Source organism: Rissa tridactyla, chromosome 2, assembly GCF_028500815.1.
Source record: "Rissa tridactyla isolate bRisTri1 chromosome 2, bRisTri1.patW.cur.20221130, whole genome shotgun sequence".
NCBI classification, from domain to species: Eukaryota; Metazoa; Chordata; class Aves; order Charadriiformes; family Laridae; genus Rissa; species Rissa tridactyla.
The window spans coordinates 71,243,486-71,262,451 of record NC_071467.1 but is presented as its reverse complement, the minus strand read 5'-3'; the positions used below and the strand labels follow the sequence as shown (position 1 = coordinate 71,262,451).

The 18,966-nt window shown below is 39.8% G+C and overlaps 1 protein-coding gene across 1 annotated transcript in view; it reads right to left on the bottom strand.

Annotated features, from left to right (window-relative positions):
* Positions 1 to 18,966, bottom strand: part of MOCOS (molybdenum cofactor sulfurase) — a 224,795-nt gene that overhangs the window by 86,176 nt on the left and 119,653 nt on the right. The window contains exon 5 of the mRNA XM_054192941.1: positions 18,070 to 18,146. Coding sequence (XP_054048916.1) covers positions 18,070 to 18,146 — 77 coding nt within the window. The remainder of the gene's footprint in view (positions 1 to 18,069; positions 18,147 to 18,966) is intronic.

Below are 18,966 nucleotides of genomic sequence, written 5' to 3'. Positions count from 1 at the left end.
AAACCCTCGTTTTCTGTTCTTGGAAAAAATATGAACACAAAGTCACAGTGGAAATGGAAACCCAGGAGAACACACAGCATCACATTCCAAGTACAGCTGCTCTGCTGAACCAGTTGTACCTGCGCTCAGAGTGTAAAGAGGAGGCTGTTGAACTGCACAACAGCACAGGCACCTTTCCCAGCTGTGACCCAATACCTCAGGCTCAGCCCCATCATAGGACAGCAGGGCCACAAAAATGCTCAGAGGGCTGGAGTACCTCTGCTATGAGGACAGGCTGAGAGAGTTGGGGCTGTTCAGCCTGGAGAAGAGAAGGCTCCAGGGAGACCTTATTGCGGCCTCTCAGTACTTAGAGGGGTCTTAGAAGAAAGATGGGGACAAACTTTTTAGCAGGGACTGTTGCGATAGGACAAGGGGTAATGGCTTTAAATTAAAGGAGGGTAAATTTAGACTAGATGTAAGGAAAAATTTTTTACAATGAGGGTGGTGAAACACTGGAACAGGTTGCCCAGAGAGGTGGTAGATGCCCCATCCTTGCAAACATTCAAGGTCAGGTTGGACAGGGCTCTGAGCAACCTCATCTACTTGAAGATGTCCCTGTTCATTGCAGGAGGACTGGACTAGATGACCTCTAAAGGTCCCTTCCAACCCAAACTATTCTATGATTCTATGATACTAGAACAGAAACAAGTGGGAAGATTTTATTTTTTTTATTATACAAATAAATTAGTGAAGGAGGAACATAATGCAAATAATCATTTTTTCCATGAGCTCAACACAGACCTGGCAAATCCAACTCACTAAATATCTAACCTCATAATGAGATCTACACAAATAACTCCCATGTAATGGCACCCTGCAACTGGGCTTGCATTGTAAGTATTTTGGCATATCACCTTCCTTTTTCCCATTCTACAGCTTTCTGTGCTGGATGCAGCCATTGGCCTGATCCTTTCATCCTCTGATGAAAGCAGGAGTAGGGAAGTGATCGTGCCTCTGTACTCGGCACTGGTGAGGCCTCACCTCGAGTACTGTGTTCAGTTCTGGGCCCCACTGTACAAGAGGGACATTGAAGTGCTGGAGCATGTCCAGAGGAGAGCTACCAAGCTGGTGAGGGGTCTGGAGACCAAGTCATATGAGGAGAGGCTGAGGCAGCCAGGCATGTTTAGCTTGGAGAAGAGGAGGCTGAGGGGAGACCTCATTGCCCTCTACAACTACCTGAAAGGAGGCTGTAGAGAGGTGGGTGTTGGCCTCTTCTCCCTAGTGAATAATGACAGGACCAGAGGAAATGGTCTGAAGTTGCGGCAGGGGAGGTTTAGGTTAGATATTAGGAAGAATTACTTTACTGAAAGAGTGGTCAGACACTGGAATGGCCTGCCCAGGGAGGTGGTTGAGTCACCATCCCTAGAGGTATTTAAGAAATGTCTAGATTTGGCACTTCAGGGCATGCTCTAGTAACAGAGATTGTAGGGGTTTTTTTTTGTGTGTGTATGGTTGGTCCTTTCCAACCATGAAGATTCTATGATTAGCTGGCGACAGATGCTGCTCCCCAGTTCACTCCAACCACAAGTCAGGAAGCCAGACACACACCCTTCTCACTACCCTTTATGCTACACGTATGCTTACAGCATGACTCAAGATCTTCCACGCTGGAGAGCAAAATAATTTGGAAGCCTGTCAAAACCAGGACTTTTTGAAAATCATCCATTATACTTTAGCTTGTTACAGTGTAAAAGGTAAAGCATAGTTGCAAATCACACAAAATACTGTTACCTATATAGAAATGCTATTAAATCTCAGAATGTAATGAAAAACTTATGGTTTGTTCTAGAAAACTTACGAAGTTGGGTCAAATCCTGCAGACCTTAAAGAAAATAGCTGCTCAAGTAACAGCGAGGCTGGTTCAACCTTTTGCATTATCAGTGTATGATGGATGCACAGTGCTATCTAGTTTGCTCAGCTGATACTTCTTGAAAAGGCTAAAAATTCCCTCTAGATTTTTTGTCAATGTAATGTCCACTAGTCATGTAGTGCATATTAGTGCTAAAGATAGATAAGTGGCTTAATAATTTAATGAGAATGATTAACAGAAACATGTCAACCCATTTAACTGGGTAATTATTATCTTTGCATTACATTTTTCACAATTTAACTAGCACAATCTAAACATCCAGACGAATTACACACATCAAGAAAAAGATATTCTGCAGTTTGAACTTCATTGTTTTCCTTAATAACTGGATGCACCCAGCAGTTCGACTGCCCAGCTCAACAGTGCATGTTGGCTAGCTCAAGGACCCCTCATTGATCTTTTGCACACATGGTAAATTACTCAGTACGACAGCAGCTTGCAGCCCCCAAATCCTTTTAATGTTTCTGTTCTTATTGAATTAACTGGCATAGGAACAATTGGATTGTCCCCACAGTTTCTCTTCCTGTTCCCCCCTCCCTCTCTTGAACACTGGTTTAATTCCCCTGGTGACTTCCTTCTAAGAATAGCAATGGCCCTGTGGAACAGCAGGAACAGGAGGCACTATGGGAATGCTTTAAACACAGCAAACACTGCAAAACCAAACACATGTGGGAAAATACAGATTGTGTGTTCTGCTAAGCAGGGTTTTAAATCCACACAAGCATCCTTTTTTTTTTTTTTTTGATAAGCAGAGACACGTCCCTAAAGGATGCCATCGATTACTTTAGTCTCCATTCATGTGAGCACTCTTTTGTGCTGCTGCTCATCACTGAGCACCCTCCAATTCTGTGGACGTACTTGTGTGATGAGGTAATCAAGACTGCATTACATATTTTGGATTATAAGAAACAACTGATTTATAGGGTGGCACTTGAGTATTTTCCATGTTGTTCTCCGCAATAGTCCACACAGCTTCTGTTCTCCACCCATATAATCTTAATATAAAATTATGGGAGATTCTATGTCTCAAATACCTTTGGACTTGACTCATGTTTTTTAGATTATATTGATATGAAATTCAAGCATCTGCTTAGCAGCTTCTGTCAGACTACTCAACACACTGGCTATAGAAGAAGCTATAAGCCAGAAGTGGCAAACTCTGTAACTGTCACCCATAGTCCTGACAGGGACTTTGAATCCAAGCATTCAGCCATGGCATTTAATGATTTTTATTTACGAAGGCAGAAGCAGATGAAACTTAGGTTAGTACGTTGGGCTGCAAACTGCCAGAGCTCAGAAGTAGGTACACCGACTACTCAGCCTCTAGGCACCAACTCTCGCCAAGATTTTGGGTGGCTGTCTGGAAACAGAAATCTCTTAATTACTTAATCAGCAGTGATGATGGTGAGTTAGCAGATCTTGTGAACCAGAGCCTAAGTGAAATCTAACTGAGTTTCACATCCCTCTAGAAGATCATCTCATTTATCCCAAAAGAAAAATAAAAAGTAGATATTCTCATACTGAATCAATAAAGATAGTGGAGAAGAAATTAAAACAAAAAAAATCCAATTATATGTGTTCTAAATGAAATCAGGTTGAAAAAATAGTTGAAAACACCTCCATGAACAGAGATGATCCTAGTTTCCAAAAAACAACAACAAAAAATCTGCCACTAATGTGAAGAGGAAAAAGGGAAAAACAAATGTAAGAAATTAAAAACAGGTGTCTGGAAGCACTCTGTAAAGGCACTGGCCTGTTGCTTTCAGTTACCCACATAACATAATTTTTGGTATACTTTAAGAAAGCAGCTTACTCACACTTGGGCCCAGGCTCTCTACTAGTTAGAAGCTGAGTTTCACTCCATAACATATAGTCACAAGAAGGAAAATCAACTATTGTTGTGATTATGGGATCTATATTGAAAAAGAAACCTTTCAAAACAGACATCCTCCTCTGTCTCAAAACAGGCTCAAACACAACGTAACTCTGAGCATCCAACCTACCCTGTCATCTGCTCACTCATCTAGAATCAATTTACTCCAATTTTTCTTTATATGGTATAGAAAGAAAATCATACTCTAGAGTGTTGCCAAAACTTACAAAAAATCGGTTATATAAATAAAACCAGCTCAATAATTCTGATCCCCAGCCTTGTCCTTCGATTTCTGGGATGAATTTCTTTTATGGTGTGAACTCTTAGCCATGTCCAAGGAGTGAAACTAGCTCAATTGTTAGGGGTCAGTACTTTGAAGATATTTCTCAAACCCACCTATAAATGGCAGCTTTTCAAACAGCATCTCCATGATCTTGGCCAAAGATTTAGGGACAGGTGGTGTCAACTATCGTATTTCCACTAATATCATTAAAATATGAGTATAAAATATGAGTTTATATCGGGTGAGGACTCCCCACAGGATCATGAATATTGGTTGCCTTGCACAGTGCTGTAATTAGAAAAGGGGTGTAGCATGTTGTCATGTTAGAAGTGTGGCATTTTCACCTTATTTTACACTAACTTAAAACATCATGCCTGAAATACAGAATTGTGTTGCTAGACACTCAGGAGTGAATAGCTTTTTATTCCTTAAAGGTTTTGCCAGTGTGTTCATGGTATCAAAATCATACATAAAAACATAAAGAGGGTTTACACAAGCTCTCGTGACGATAGTTCAACCAAGTTTGCTTAGCGAAATAACTACGTACAACCAAGCAGACCTTCTGCCAACATTGCTCTACTGTAAAAAATGGAAGTCCTCTGGCTGACGTAGTTAAGCTGAGAAAATTAGTGTTAGTGATCTTATCTCCCTAAATCCCTGTGATGTGTACTATTAATGATAAAATTAATTGAAATTAGAAATCTGCTCATTCAGTCCTTATTTTTTAAGAGAGTATCAAATTGTTTTCATGGACTGGATAACCCAAGAAGTTTTTATTACATCTCTGTACCCTCAATTTATAAAGTGGAATGTATCTTTTATTCAAATACTACCTTCTGGCAGAATTTTTCCTGCTCAGCACCATTTTTGGTGGCTACTTGTGAGAATATAATTGACTTTAGCCTAATACTTACAAAATAAATTGATTTTTATGACTGCCTTAAAATCCTATGAAGCATTCAGTAGGAAGGTAGCCAAAGTTCAAGCTGATTTGGAAGTTTATACTTTAAAGGAGAAACTAGGCAGAAATTTTAGTGTCCTGGGGTTTCAATTAATAATGTGAATAAAATACCAGAAGTAGCAATTCTTGGTCAAAACAGTAATAAAATGGAAATTTTAGCATCAGCTTGAGACAACACGCTTATGATAAAATACCATAAGCAACAACCAAGTTAAACCAACCAATTTCAAATGTTGGTATTAAATTCAGTATAGTGGAGCACAATTTGTAAGATGTGTTAACAAAATACTTGTAAGCTCTTAAAAGTAAAAAGATAAAAGGAAAAAAAGAAAATAGAAAGGAGGGAAGGAGAAAGGAGGAGCAGAGGAAAAACTTATAAAAATATTTTTCCAGCTGTCATAGAACTGCAGCATTTGCAATTAAAGCAGCTCACAAGTGGAGATCCTTTGCCCAGTGAAGTCTTCTTGTCATGGAAATTAGGAGGTGGATGAAAATGGGGGAATAGGTGATCTGATATGGGTGAGCAGATGTGTGGATCTTAAATCTGGAGTTTGGTGAGGTGCACACATAGACCTGAGAGCATGACAGACCTGAAATGGCCATTACAAACGCATATAAACCTAGAGTAAAACTAAATTAATACTTTTATGAATGTAGTGCATGAAATGATCAAAATAGGTTCAGTGAACATTTACTTCAGAGAATGGTGACATTTTACTTGAATAAAGCTGATCTGAAAAATTTCACTGTTGTACCAGGCCTCTTGCAAGAGGGACTCATCTCTTTTAAAATGATTCAACTGTACCCTGAAAAACAAACATTAGAAGGCAAGTGCTTTTTAAAATGCATTTTAGTAGTAGCAATTGTGAGAAAATATGCCCACTCTAACTAGGTGGATGAGATGCTTCTTAGTGTCTTGAATCCACAGATTACCCGAAAATGCAAAGACTGATTTTTAAATATTTAATGACCTTTTCCTGGGGGGATGTAATCATCTGTGTTATTTCAATTCTGCTTTTCCACCTCCACAAGGCTGTGCCCACCCCAAGGTATGTGGGTGTCTCCAGGGAGGCTGCTGAGGCTGGTCCAGAGAAGAAGAGGCAGGGCTGCTGGCCAGACTCCTGGGGGCTCCTCCAGGGCCTGAGCCCAAAGAGGACTTGCTGGTATCTCCACCTGTGCAAGTGCCACATATTTGCTCACTCCACCACTAATCGCCCCTAAGTGTTTAAACCACAACTTGAGCAGGTAATGCAGAAACATTGAAACCATTCCTAGAACAGCTCTATTGAGAGACATTAAGAACGCGGCAAAGGCAAAGTTGACAGCTGAGGTAAATGCTTATCAAAAAAATAAACTGTGAGCGTGGAGCAAGCATTAGACATGAAACCAGTCAATGTAGGCAGAAAAGCTCTTCTGATTAAATGCTGTAATTTCTTTCTTTCCATTCTATATTGACTAAATCAAAATCAGTGGAGACTAACCACAAGTATCATGTGATTTGCAATTAGTCCTGTTCATCCACAATGGATCATAAACTCCTTTATTCTCTTCTCTGATACACACATCTCTGCTAAAATTAGCGTAGTAGTTCAACAGGAAGTAACCTTAGTCAGACAACAGGAAAATTTTATTTTGCCTTTATTAATTTTGTATCTGTTGATATACTAATTAATGCTTCTTCACACATGATAGATTTAATGCTCCAGTACATCTAAAAGCTTCAAAGTACTTATTTCTCTATTAGCAGGTTTCCCTTCAGAGGTGTAAAAAATGGCATTGTAGGACCGAGGACGAGAATGCTAGTTAACATTTTGCCAGTAGATGTCTCTGCTAAACGCACTGAAGGGAACATACTAAGTTTAAAACTTCAGCAAAATGCAAGGGGCAGTTTGCATCCTTCAGCTGAAGAGCAGGGGTAAAACCAACAAGGTCACTAACAATTTCTGAAGACTGTTCTTACACTGTCACAATAAAAATTGGATTTACCTAAAACTCAGTGACTCCCAAGTTAACTAAATATTAATTTTGTCTCCTGATATTATCTCACTAAGAATCCACGAAAGGCTAACCTTATATATTAATGTTCTCGACAGAAGTTATGAATGTAGAGTCTTGGGGGAAAAAATATTTTAATCGTTTAAATTCTAGCTTTTGTGAAAACAAGCAGTCCATTCCTACTTCCAACAGAGAATTTTCTTTGCTTACCATTTCTCCTCAAACTAATAAATCAGTATGTGGAAGAATAAATTTTAGTTTTAGGCTGAAATAGCACAGTACATGTTAGAATAATTATGCCCCTGATGGGTAACATTCAGAGGTTCTTATATTTTCTTTACATCTATATGTTATTTGGCAACGGTCTTATTTGCAAAAGCACAGCTTCTAAGCAAAGAAACTAATATTAGTTTCTCATAATTGGCACTTGCCATTAACATACAGCGTGATTTTCTGATTAATAATGAAGAAAAGATCTCAAAAGGCACAGATCAGCTGGAAAAGCATCTGCTTAAAATACACACACGTAATTAGGAGAGGACGTCAAACAGACTTGATTACATATTTCATGGGTATGTGTCAAAGAGTGTAAAGCATTTGACTTAACCCCAGGGTGACTTCGAGAGGATTTAGTCTATCTAGTGTTTGTGATTAGCACCATATAATCTGGATATGCTGAACAAGTAGAGTTTTACACAATATGCAAATTTCCTTTCGCTTTAATTTAGACCCTTTGGATTTAGCATAAAAATCTCTGTGTTGCATGAAGGGCTGAAACAGCTGGATCCAGTTAGCTAGGAAATTAAAAATGTAATAAATGAAATAAGGTAATCCTTGCCATGGTAGCCAGTGCGCACTAGAACGGGACACTGAGATCTGCCATGGGATGGCTGACGTGCACCCTTCTAATGCCAGCCAGACCTTCTTCTGCAAATGCCAAAATGCTGATCCCTTGTCTAATCACAGTGTGCTCTAGTTGTTCATATAGCTAAATTTATTTTACCACCCTGTCAGGGTTCGTTTTCCAGGTGCATGTTGGTAAGAAAACTGTTCATGTATCAGTCAAGGAAATTAGTATCCACAAGGTAACGTTTTATTTCCTTGTTAGTATATCAAGGTGTGGCAAAAATTAATTAGCAATATATTACATTGTTTAAAATGTAATGGCATTAATTTATGTGTAATTTTATTTTCTAATTCCTTTTCAATGATGGTTTTTAGGTAGAACTATACAGAGAAAATTCTTGAGTATTTCTTATACAGGTTTTAAGAATACAATTGCAAAATATTATCTTTTTTCCCCATTTAAAAAGGGTATTCCAAGGATAACAAGAACCCTAACCTAGTCAATCAATTTAGATAGCAAAAAGTCTTAGGAAGGTCTGCACCCAAGTCTAAAAGCCCTCGCTTCTGTTCTCCTTTGAAATCTCTGGCCCCACAGGACTTTAAAGGTTCTCTATCTCTTAGCAATGACAATGACAACTTTGTAGTGAAAATGACAATTCCTTCAGATCCTAACTATATCTGACACAGAAAATGATCTAGGGAGAAAGGTATTACAGACAGAAAGCACTCCTTCTCCAAGATATCCTTTAGCCATGTGTAAGCGATGCTGGAGCGGTCTAGGAACCAGAGGATCAGAGCTGCTTTACTCTTGACTGCTGTTAATACTCCCACAGACTTTATGGAAGAGTTGGGTCTTACACCCATTCTCTCTTGATGTAGGCTACAACAAATTTCTCACACTTTATTTATTGAAAGTGACAGATTTCACAATGCTACCTCAGGCAGAACTGGGAACAGATTCTGCATGTACAGTAAAAAAAGGCAGGCCCCATCCATTAATTCAAACTTGCCTTCCAATACATTGTATGCGCTTGTCTGTACTTTCAGACAGTTGCACAAGAGTGCCTCACCTACTTGGTCATTTTGTAATACTGATTCCTTAATTGTTTTACTTCCATCTACAGTCATTAGCAAATATGTGCTCAGTTGAGCATGTCTTTCCTAATAAATTAACCACAGTCCCAACAACGGCTTCTTTTGATGCAAAAGAACCAACTGAGCTTTCTTTCCTCCTAATCCGCTTTAACCAGTCATTTGAAAATGAAAATGATCACAGACTTCTAAGTCAGCTGTACCTACACACTTTTTACATAAGACATCTTTTTGACTAGGAGATTCTCACCCTGGAGACAGATTTTTCTTGCCTTTGCAAGATAGTTTGTCTGCTGCCAGACCGTGAGCCCTTCCCTCTCAGAGAAAGCAACACCCACCTGAATAAGCTTGGATTTGAAGCACGAAATATATGTTGCAAATCAGAAATCGCTCATAGGGTAATAGACAGATGAAGGTTTCCCAAATAGAAAACTGCACACTGAGCCTTCACGCTCCTCAGGGTTCTTCCAGCACATTCCCTGTTTTGCTTTACTGGTTTATTTCAACCACAAAAAATGCAGAACCTGTCCCGCACAACACTAGCTGCATATCTAAGGGAAGGTAAAAAACCCAAAACACTACTCCCACCTCAACTAAGCTGACAGCTCAGATTTCTAGTCCCAAATGAAGCATTAGCAGGAAAGCTATGTAAAAGTCCGATACCACACTAAGCTAACATCTAAGCTCCCTTAACAGACAACCAGAACTGGTATTCCTGGGTGTAACTCCTCTCATCCTAAATTTCCGAAAAAAGTCAGAGGGATCAAGCTGGTGAAGTACTGTCTGTTCCACTGATGGCAATAAGAAACTCAATGGTCATCTCAGGCATAGGTGCTGACAGCAACATAAGATAAATCCTAGTAGAGACTAAATGCAGATCTGGAAATACATTTAGTTACCTAACTCCCTGCTCCCCTGAAGACTAGTATCTATGTGATTTAATAAAACTCAAGTAAATTTTGATGTCAAGGAAAGGAATTCAAGTCTCTCCAGTCCTCACCTAGTTCCCTGGCCTTTATATTAGCCTTCTTTTCATGGTCTCATTGATTTCAATGGGACCATTCACAAGTGCCCACACAGGTGAGGTCCTCACAGTGAAATGCAACCTCCTGCTGAAAACCTGAAAGTGATCAAGTGCAGGTAATTAGTCTGGAGGAGTTCTGATTCATCAGTAGGTCAGGGCATAGTTTCACAACAACTGTCTGACGTAAGGCAGAAAAAACACCTTCCAGTGTAAGTGGAGTTGTCTCTCTGTAACTGCAGACCTCAACAGTTCCGTTATCACTGGATGAGCGAGAAGCTTGTCAGTGTTGGACACGGACGCTCCCCGCCACTTCTTGCCTTGGCAAGCCACAGCCAATGCAAAAGCACCTGCGGTGATCCCCCAGTTATTGGCTGCCCCAGCTTCCTCTTCCCAGAAGTCTCACAAGCATGAAAAGACTCTGCTGCAAATCCCTCCCCTACATCCAGTAGTAACACTGGATGCCATCAAATGCCTTCACCACAGAAGTCTTGTTAACTCTTTTGTCTGAACACAGAAGAACTATCTCTTGCCAAGAGTATGCTTTCTGTCAGCTGTGCTGCACTCTTTCTTCATCAGCTCAGCTTACAATAAAGACATTTTCCCCTTCTTTCTGTTCCTATGAAGCATATTTCTCCCTCTGTGTTATGCAAAAACATCCAAGACATTTATGTCCTGTACTACCTCTTCCTGTGTTATCTCTACAGGTCTGAGGAATTACTCTTACTTTTTTGGTTCTTTCCTAGGCCTCTTCACAGATTAGTCAGTTTGTGAATGCAATTCACATCAATATTAGCAAATGCATATTAAAAAACCCCAAAACATAAAAGCAGGTTTTTTTTCCAGAAAGAAACCTCATGTACAGATTAAAGTCTGCAAAGGCAGCTCTGGCAGGATTTCTTTTGGTAACTCACTTTTTCAAAGCTTCTCAAATCATGCTCTAGCTGTTCTGCTCTGCTTTCAATGGTACAAATGATGTCTAGTTTGCATTACTCAAGTCACAATAGAAAGCTAAGAGAACCAGCAAGAACTGTTAGCAGTATATAAATAACTTACTTCCTAGTTTTTTCTTTAAACCAAATTTATCTTGAGACAGAAATATAAAAATCCATGAAAGGAGAGGAGAGATCTTTGTCTTTTGACATACCAGTAGTGTCATTATCTGGAAATCAGAATGCCTTTGGATTTTAAGCTCTTATGCTCTCCCTTCACATTTATAAGTCAAACTTTTCTTTCTGCTGCCAGAATTTAAAATGCCCTCTCTGCAGTGTATCCATATTTTCATATTTGGAGTGTGGATGAAGCATCTTCTCCCCGCTGTCAATTCATCAAACATTTTTATTCAGAAAAAAAACCCAAACAACAATGCATAACTCTCTCTGCAGTACAGTTAAAGAAGGTGTTAATTATGAGCAGTGAGGTGAGATTAGTACAAATTGCCCAGGTTCTTTTATGTTAAAGTTCATCTTGTGGCAAATGGTTGGCATTGAAAAAGTAAAAAATTCCATTAATGATTCATTCTGTCTCTTAAAGTAAGGGAAGAATTTCCCCCTAAAATAAAGAATTTCATAAATGTCAGCCAAAATGCAGCATCCACTTCCAACACACCTATATATCACCAGCCAGAACACATGTATTAACGCCATCTTTAATCTTATGATTTTTAAAAGAAAAAATCCAAATCCATGAAAGTTATGAATGAAAGCAGCACCAAGGATGAAAGCAGTAAAATTCATAAGCATAATACCCAGGGTCCAAGTTTAGGTGACATGCCCAGGCAACAGCAGGATGCAGTCACGAACTCCACACAGGAGAAGAAATCCCAGTAATCCCTGCCAATCTGATTGAGGACAAAATTCTTTTCTGGCCCTAAACTGGATGATTTGCATAACCCTAAGTATCTAAACACAAGACACATGAGAATCTGTGCAGTACCACTAAATGCAGACTGCCCAATATCCCATCACTGGCTGCAACGAGTTCCTGATGTACCAGAGGATGGTAAAAATTATAACAGGGAAAAACACATCCCAAAATTTCCAAAGGCCAAGTTAAAAATCAAAGTTAGCCTCACCAATTAGCATCCTGCACTGTATTTCGCTTTGGCTGTTGTGTGGCATAATTCCCTTTAAGAAAGCCAACACAATTTTTACTCTCCAACAACCAATCAAACATCCAGTGAATTTAAAAAGAGTTTTCAATTAATCATCCTTAGGATATTTAGTCTGCATCTTAAAATTTATTCCAATACGTATTATATTTTCTTGTGAAGAGAATTAATGTTTCCTGAACAGATGTTATAATTAAAGTACTCCTTCTAACATAACTGCAAATTATGTACCTTAGTATCATTTGTAAAACCGATAAAAAATTACTAACAAAAATACATAGCAGCTAAAGGTTAAGTTTAAAAATCATAAAGACAGAAGACCTCTGAAAATGGCTTACACACACACACTCATACACACATCTTGATGTAACTCTGGAATGAAATACGCCTTGTTGTTAAATGGAAGTTGAAATAGGTCAATAATTTAGTCAGATGATACTAGACTCAGAAACAGATCTCTATTTTTCACAACACTGCCTAACACTGAAATTCTGATTTACCTTCTGTTAGTGATCTCCCTCCCCATCTTCAATAATTACACCAGTACAATCCAGCTACACTACATCCCAAAAGAGCTCCAGCAGTGCTTTTATTACACAGAAGGACACAATTAATAACAATACTTTGTCCACTCTGCTTGTTTCTACTCCAGGCTATTTCCAACCCAGAATGAGAATCATTGTTTATGTTGGGGGAGTGCAAAGCAAGTACTCCAGGAGCTGCAGCAAAGTGAGACTCAGAAGTGGTTCACAACTGACAGTGCATTTTGCCACTGAAAACTCTGACAGTTAAAGTGGAAGAAATATTCATTAAGTGGACTAAAACAAATCTGCAGTCCTTCTGGATTATGAGCTGTTTCTACAGCATGCAACGGCTTTGTTGTATGCACACAAATGCCAATAATCTCTGTTCAAAAGGAACAGTGGACCTTTCACAGAAATTAAATAACCTACAAAACTACGATATTCTCAATGATGGGCAGGAGAAAAGAGGACAGTGAGGGGAAAATGGCAATTGCATAGTACTGAGTGTCTTGTTGAAGTGGTCGTGCCAGGAACAGATATATTCAATGCCTATACAAACTGAAGAGCTAAACCTTTGGAAAGGTAACCATAGTGCTCCGGACAGCATGTCCCACTTTGCAGGAGGTGGTGCTACACTGCAGGCTCCCAGGCAGCCTTGCTCTCACAGCCAACATGGAAGGGCCGCCGGAAACGCTGACGGGGCTGAGGAAGCTGGAGCACTGAAGTCACCCTTCACAGTAGCTTTCATGAGCTGGCACACAAAACGCGTTTCATGATGGAATAACCCAAACGTGACCATAGCCACACATTCCATTATCACCTTTGCATGGTGCTTGTTTGATTTATCTTCTGTATGATTAAATTCTAACTAAAAAACACACCACGTAGAAATTTTTGTACTTACATGATCATCCACGTGGGCATAATCACGTAAGTTTTACCATGAAGGGAGATGTTGAAATTTCCTACTTAACTGGAACACAAGATTAATTCATCTGGGGCCACAGATAATGGTGTAGGACTAGCTTGACTTGGTGGAAAATTCGTGGAGCATGTGGTGACTAAAATCTTCTACAGAATTCAATTTTTTCTTCCACTATGTATAACTGTGAGTTACTTTGGTCTCTTGTAGATATAAGGAGGCGGTGCTGGCACTTCTGCTTTTCAGTGGGGCACTCCAGAACTTGACTACAGACCACCAAAGCACCTAGGCTACATCAGCAGCTCAGAAGCTTTAAAATGCAAATATTTGTCAAAACTACTTTTTATTTCATTTTTCAGATTTCTCCTCAGTATAGGTTTCTTTCCATTTATTCTTTCAGCCTGTAATTTTTTCTCATCTCTCTTTACCTATCTACATTTTAGCACTGTGGAAAAAAGACATTTTTAATTGAAAATAGAAATATTCCTATATTTTTGTTTTTCATTTTTTTATGAAAGGATTATAAATCTGAAAATTTGAAGCCACATCCACATTTTTTTACATAGCAATTTTCAGCTTCAAGAAAGCTGGCTGTCTAGTGAAATCCAAGCTGTGCAATAAGGGACATCAGAAAAAAAAAGGTTATTATAGCAGTCAAAATACATCGATGAAAATACTCTTCAAAAATTACTGAAACTATCTCTGTGAAGCTAATTCAATAGACATGTTGTTATACATCATACAACAGACATTACTGTTTTGGCACATTTACTAAACTTAGAATCATAGAATCAGAATTGTTTTGGTTGGAAAAGACCTTTAAGATCATCGAGTCCAACCATCAAGCTCACTGCCAAGTCCACCACTAAACCATGGCAGGGGGGTTGGAACTAGATGATCTTTAAGGTCCCTTCCAACCCAAACCACTCTATGTTTCTATGATTCTATGTCCCTTAGTGACACATCTATATGTCTTTAAATACCTCCAGGGATGGTGACACAACCACTTTCCTGGGCAGCCTGTTCCAATGCTTGATAACCCTTTCAATTAAGAAATTTTTCCTAATATCCAATCTAAATCTCCCCTGGCACAACTTGAGGCCATTTCCTCTCATCCTGTCGCTTGTTACTTGGGAAAAGAGACCAACATTCACCTCACTACAACCTCATTCCAGTTCCCTCAGCTGCTCCTCCTAAGACTTGTTCTCTAGACCCCTCCCCAGTTTCATTGCCCTTCTCTGGACCCGCTCCAGCACCTCAATGTCTTTCCTGTAGTGAGGGGCCCAAAACCGGACACAGTACAGGAGGTGGGGCCTCATCAGTGCCAAGTACAGGGGGATGACCACTTCCCTAGTCCTGCTGGCCACACTGTTCCTGATACAGGCCAGGATGCTGTTGGCCTTCTTGGCCACCTGAGCACACTGATGGCTCACACTCAGCTGTCTGCCAACCAACACCCTCAGGTCCTTTTCTGCCAGGCAGCTTTCCAGCCACTCTCCCCCAAGCCTGAAGCATAGCATGGGCTGTTGTGACCCAAGTGCAGGACCCGGCACTTGGCCTTGTTGAACCTCATACCATTGGCCTTGGCCCATTGATCCAGCCTGCCCACTTCTCACCACATCTACAGAAGTCTTCTAGCATCCAGAAGACAGGAGTCCATAGTGCTTCCCAATGTGATTAAGAGCGCCATAAAAAGCTTTTAATGATTTTATTCAAGCATACTGAGAAAAAATATGGTGTTGATATGGTCAAATGCATTTTTTATTAATGAGCAAATACAACAATTCACCATATTCCCTTCAAAGTAGTATAAATGCATCTGCTTTGCTATTTGTACCATTTAGGCTTGATATTGATGAGTGTTAAAGAAAAATAAAGTTAATCAGATACTGGAGATGAAAAGCTATTACTTCAATCCAGATTTTAAAACATTTTCAAACAAACAAACAACCCCCCATAAGCAATAAATTAATTAAGCCCAGAATTAAGGCCAGCTTATAACAGTTTTGGGGGGAACGCCATCGACTAGTTATCCAAGCCACTTCAGCTGCCTTAGATTTTCATCACTGCTATAGGTCAGAAGGCAAATTAAAAGCAATAATAAAGACTAAAAGGTCTCAACATACTATTTATTCATTATTCTACTCTTTCATCCACTGCTATCCACTTTATTCAGGCTCAGGGCTAAGCATTTCCCTCAGTCTACTATCAGGAGATTTTTCAATTGTTTAGTTGAAATAGGTACCAATAGGAGGTTTAGACAGCTGAGAAATGCAATGGAGGAGGTACTATCATCAGCTCTCCTGTTATGGCAGGTAATGGTCCTACACATTAAACCAAGGCAGTTGTCCCTCTTTACAAGCAAATGCGTTTGTTTAAGATTGCACATTCTTCAAAAGCATTTTATACTACAAGAACATATACTGATCCATTGTCTATATATGGAGCATCATAAAGCAAAACATCCTTACTTTTTGGGGCTCAGTCAGAATCCTGTTGAAGTGGATGAAAACTCTGCTATTGATTTCCACATGAGCAAGAGCTCAAGCATCTAACAGAATACTCCTCGCAGAAGCGTTGCTCTGTGAGGAAGAATCTTGAATCCTTCAGATTCTGACAATAAACCTCCACAGACACTAGCAGAAATTATACCAGCCTGAAAAATACAGTTAGTGTCTCTCTGGACATGGGTCTCTTTTACATCACGATGCACTTTATGCCTTTGTATAGGAAATCGAAGAATGCACTGGAGAAGGGAGGTTCAGACATTACACATTAACTGTGCACATACCTGAGTAGGAAACACATATTTCAGGAACATGTTTTGTTAACTTGGCATACTCCACATGTATACGCATGCCATGGTGCAAGCCTCCTGCACAGCCAGTGATGCAAGCTTCCCTGGCCAGGTGTCATCTCCTGCACCTTTCAGGAGAATCACTGACCCATGGCAGCAATCACAGAGAGGCTGTGCATCTAGGGTGATGAGCAGGCTATCCTGGAGTCAACAAGGCACATGAGTGCCACCCTTCACATCGAACTTCTGGCTTGAAGATGTGCTCAAAGTTTTATTTTGGACTTTAACGTTAGCTCCATGTTAAGGGCTTCAAAGATACTCAAACTGGGGGAGCCACTGAAAAGAACTTCAAAGTCATGAGACTCCCTAGCAAGATAAAAAGCCTGCACTGGCCTCTTATCCCAGGTAGTAAATGTGCCATGAAAATGATCTTCCCAGAGAAGTCCAATGCGACAAGACCTTTGCCAGGTTTGCACGACCTTCCCAAACTTAGTGTGACTGGAGAATTTCAACTCCATAAACCATAGTCAAGATCAACGTGGCAGGCTGTAAGCTCGTTTATAAGTCTCAGATGTAGTTAGCTCTGCACATAGCCACAGACTCTACTGCACGAATATGCCCTCAGCAGTACCTGGAAAGGTCTGTCTTCCACTCTTCACAGCTCAGTATGCCCCAGCCTGCATTATAATGTCTTCTGCCTGGAGGGAGGCATTACCCTTCGGTAGTTAAGAGTATCATAGAATAATCTAGGTTTGACCTTCTGAGGTCATCCAGTTCAACCTCCAGTTCAAAGCAAGGGTAACTTTTAAGCTAGACCAGATTGTTCAAAGCCGAGCCCAGTCAAATTCTTAACATCTCCAAGCATGGAGAACTGACAGCCTCTCTGTGCACTTGCTCCAGTGTTTGACTATCCTCATCCTGAAAAATTATTTCTTTATGCCCAGTCAGAATTTCCCCCGTTGCAGCCTGTGACTGTTGTCTCTTCTCCTTTCACTTTGCACCTCAAGACTCAGGAACTGCACCAAAATTTCACAACCATGTGCTTTTCTGGGAATTTCCATAAGACTTACAATGCTAAGTTATATCAAATAGAGAACAAAATGAGACAAAAAACAACCCAACAACATAATGCTGCTTTCCACCAAAGTGTGTCAAAGTACAGACATAAATAAACTGCTGTGAAAAGTCACAGTCTGGCAAGTTTGCTGTTTTAAGATAGCTACCTGCACAGCGGGACTATATTTCTTATTTAACAAAAAGCTTTGAGGTGTACTCTAAACTCTCTTTTTCGGTTCCTCTCTGAATCTGTGTTACCAAATGGCTTTTCTGCACCAGGCCAAGTTCTCTGGTCTTCACACACAGCGGGAACTCTTACTGCATCAAGTTGCAATAGGATGTAGCTCTGCTACTTTATTATTTTCCTGTTGCATTTTTGTGAGTGTGGGGCAGATTATATGTGCTCGATGTACTCAAGTCTTGCTTGAGTATATACTATACAAAAGTATACTTTTGGAGAACAGTCTGCATATTTTGTTTTTTCCAAACCAGGCTGAAATAATCCCATACACAAGACCTGAGTAAACCAGTTATGCTGATGTCTGATCTTCACACTGATGAACATGGATAATAAAACTAGAAAGGAAAATTAAACTACAGCCTTAGGAAATATGATCAGATCTGTGCCCTGAGTACAAATCTGGAACTTCACTCTTAGTACTAGAGTTATGGTAACTGACCTGTGAGTTTTTCCAGAACATCAAATCCATGTTTCAGAGCAATGATATCAAGAAAAGAGACTGTGCCATCTTCAAACCTAAAGAATGGAACAAATGAGCACAGTAAACAAATCATGCAGCTACAGTACAAACTTCAAATCTATTTTGAGAGCTATTATTTTATATTCAGTGAATCTAACTCGCAGACCAGGAACTCTTCCCTTAGGGATTCATCTTCCAGTCTTGTAGTGTCCTGTAAAGCAAAAATACACTTTACAAAGCCAGAGATTCATATGAACAGTCACAGAGAAAGTGATATTTTCCCCTGCATGGGCTACTCGTGGAGTTTGGATTTCTAGAGTAAAAGGTAACAGTCATGTCTTATGACCATATGTTATAACGTCTAAGTTATCTTCTGACAGTGTCAGAAAATGTAGGGAACAGGTGAGGAGACAGCTAGAAACCTTGCATTTGTCCCACTTTGAAATGATTATACCTAGTACAGTTGAGTTAAAAGGCAAGAAGATTCCTCCCTTACCCAGAACAGAGAGGAAGATCACCAACAAATCTCCCTCCATGTGCTCCTCCTGGAAATTAAAAATAACTGGCCTATAACAAGACGTTTATACAAGGGTGGGGGAAAATGCGCATCCCCTACCAACATCTTTTAAAGGAAATACCAAATGGAAACAAAAATGCCAGATTTGATGAACTACTGCAGCCATTCCCACAGTTTAGTAGGAGAAGGTGCAGGTCCAAGGTGGGGATCTATTCAGGAAGTGCTGCCCAAGAGAATTTCAAGGGGGCAGAAAGGACAGTGTATCAGGCATCAATATATGTTTTATTAAGGTTTTGTGTGTGCTGTAGTCCACGAGGAGTTTTAATGAGTGATCATTCAGCTTGCTTCACCACACAGGA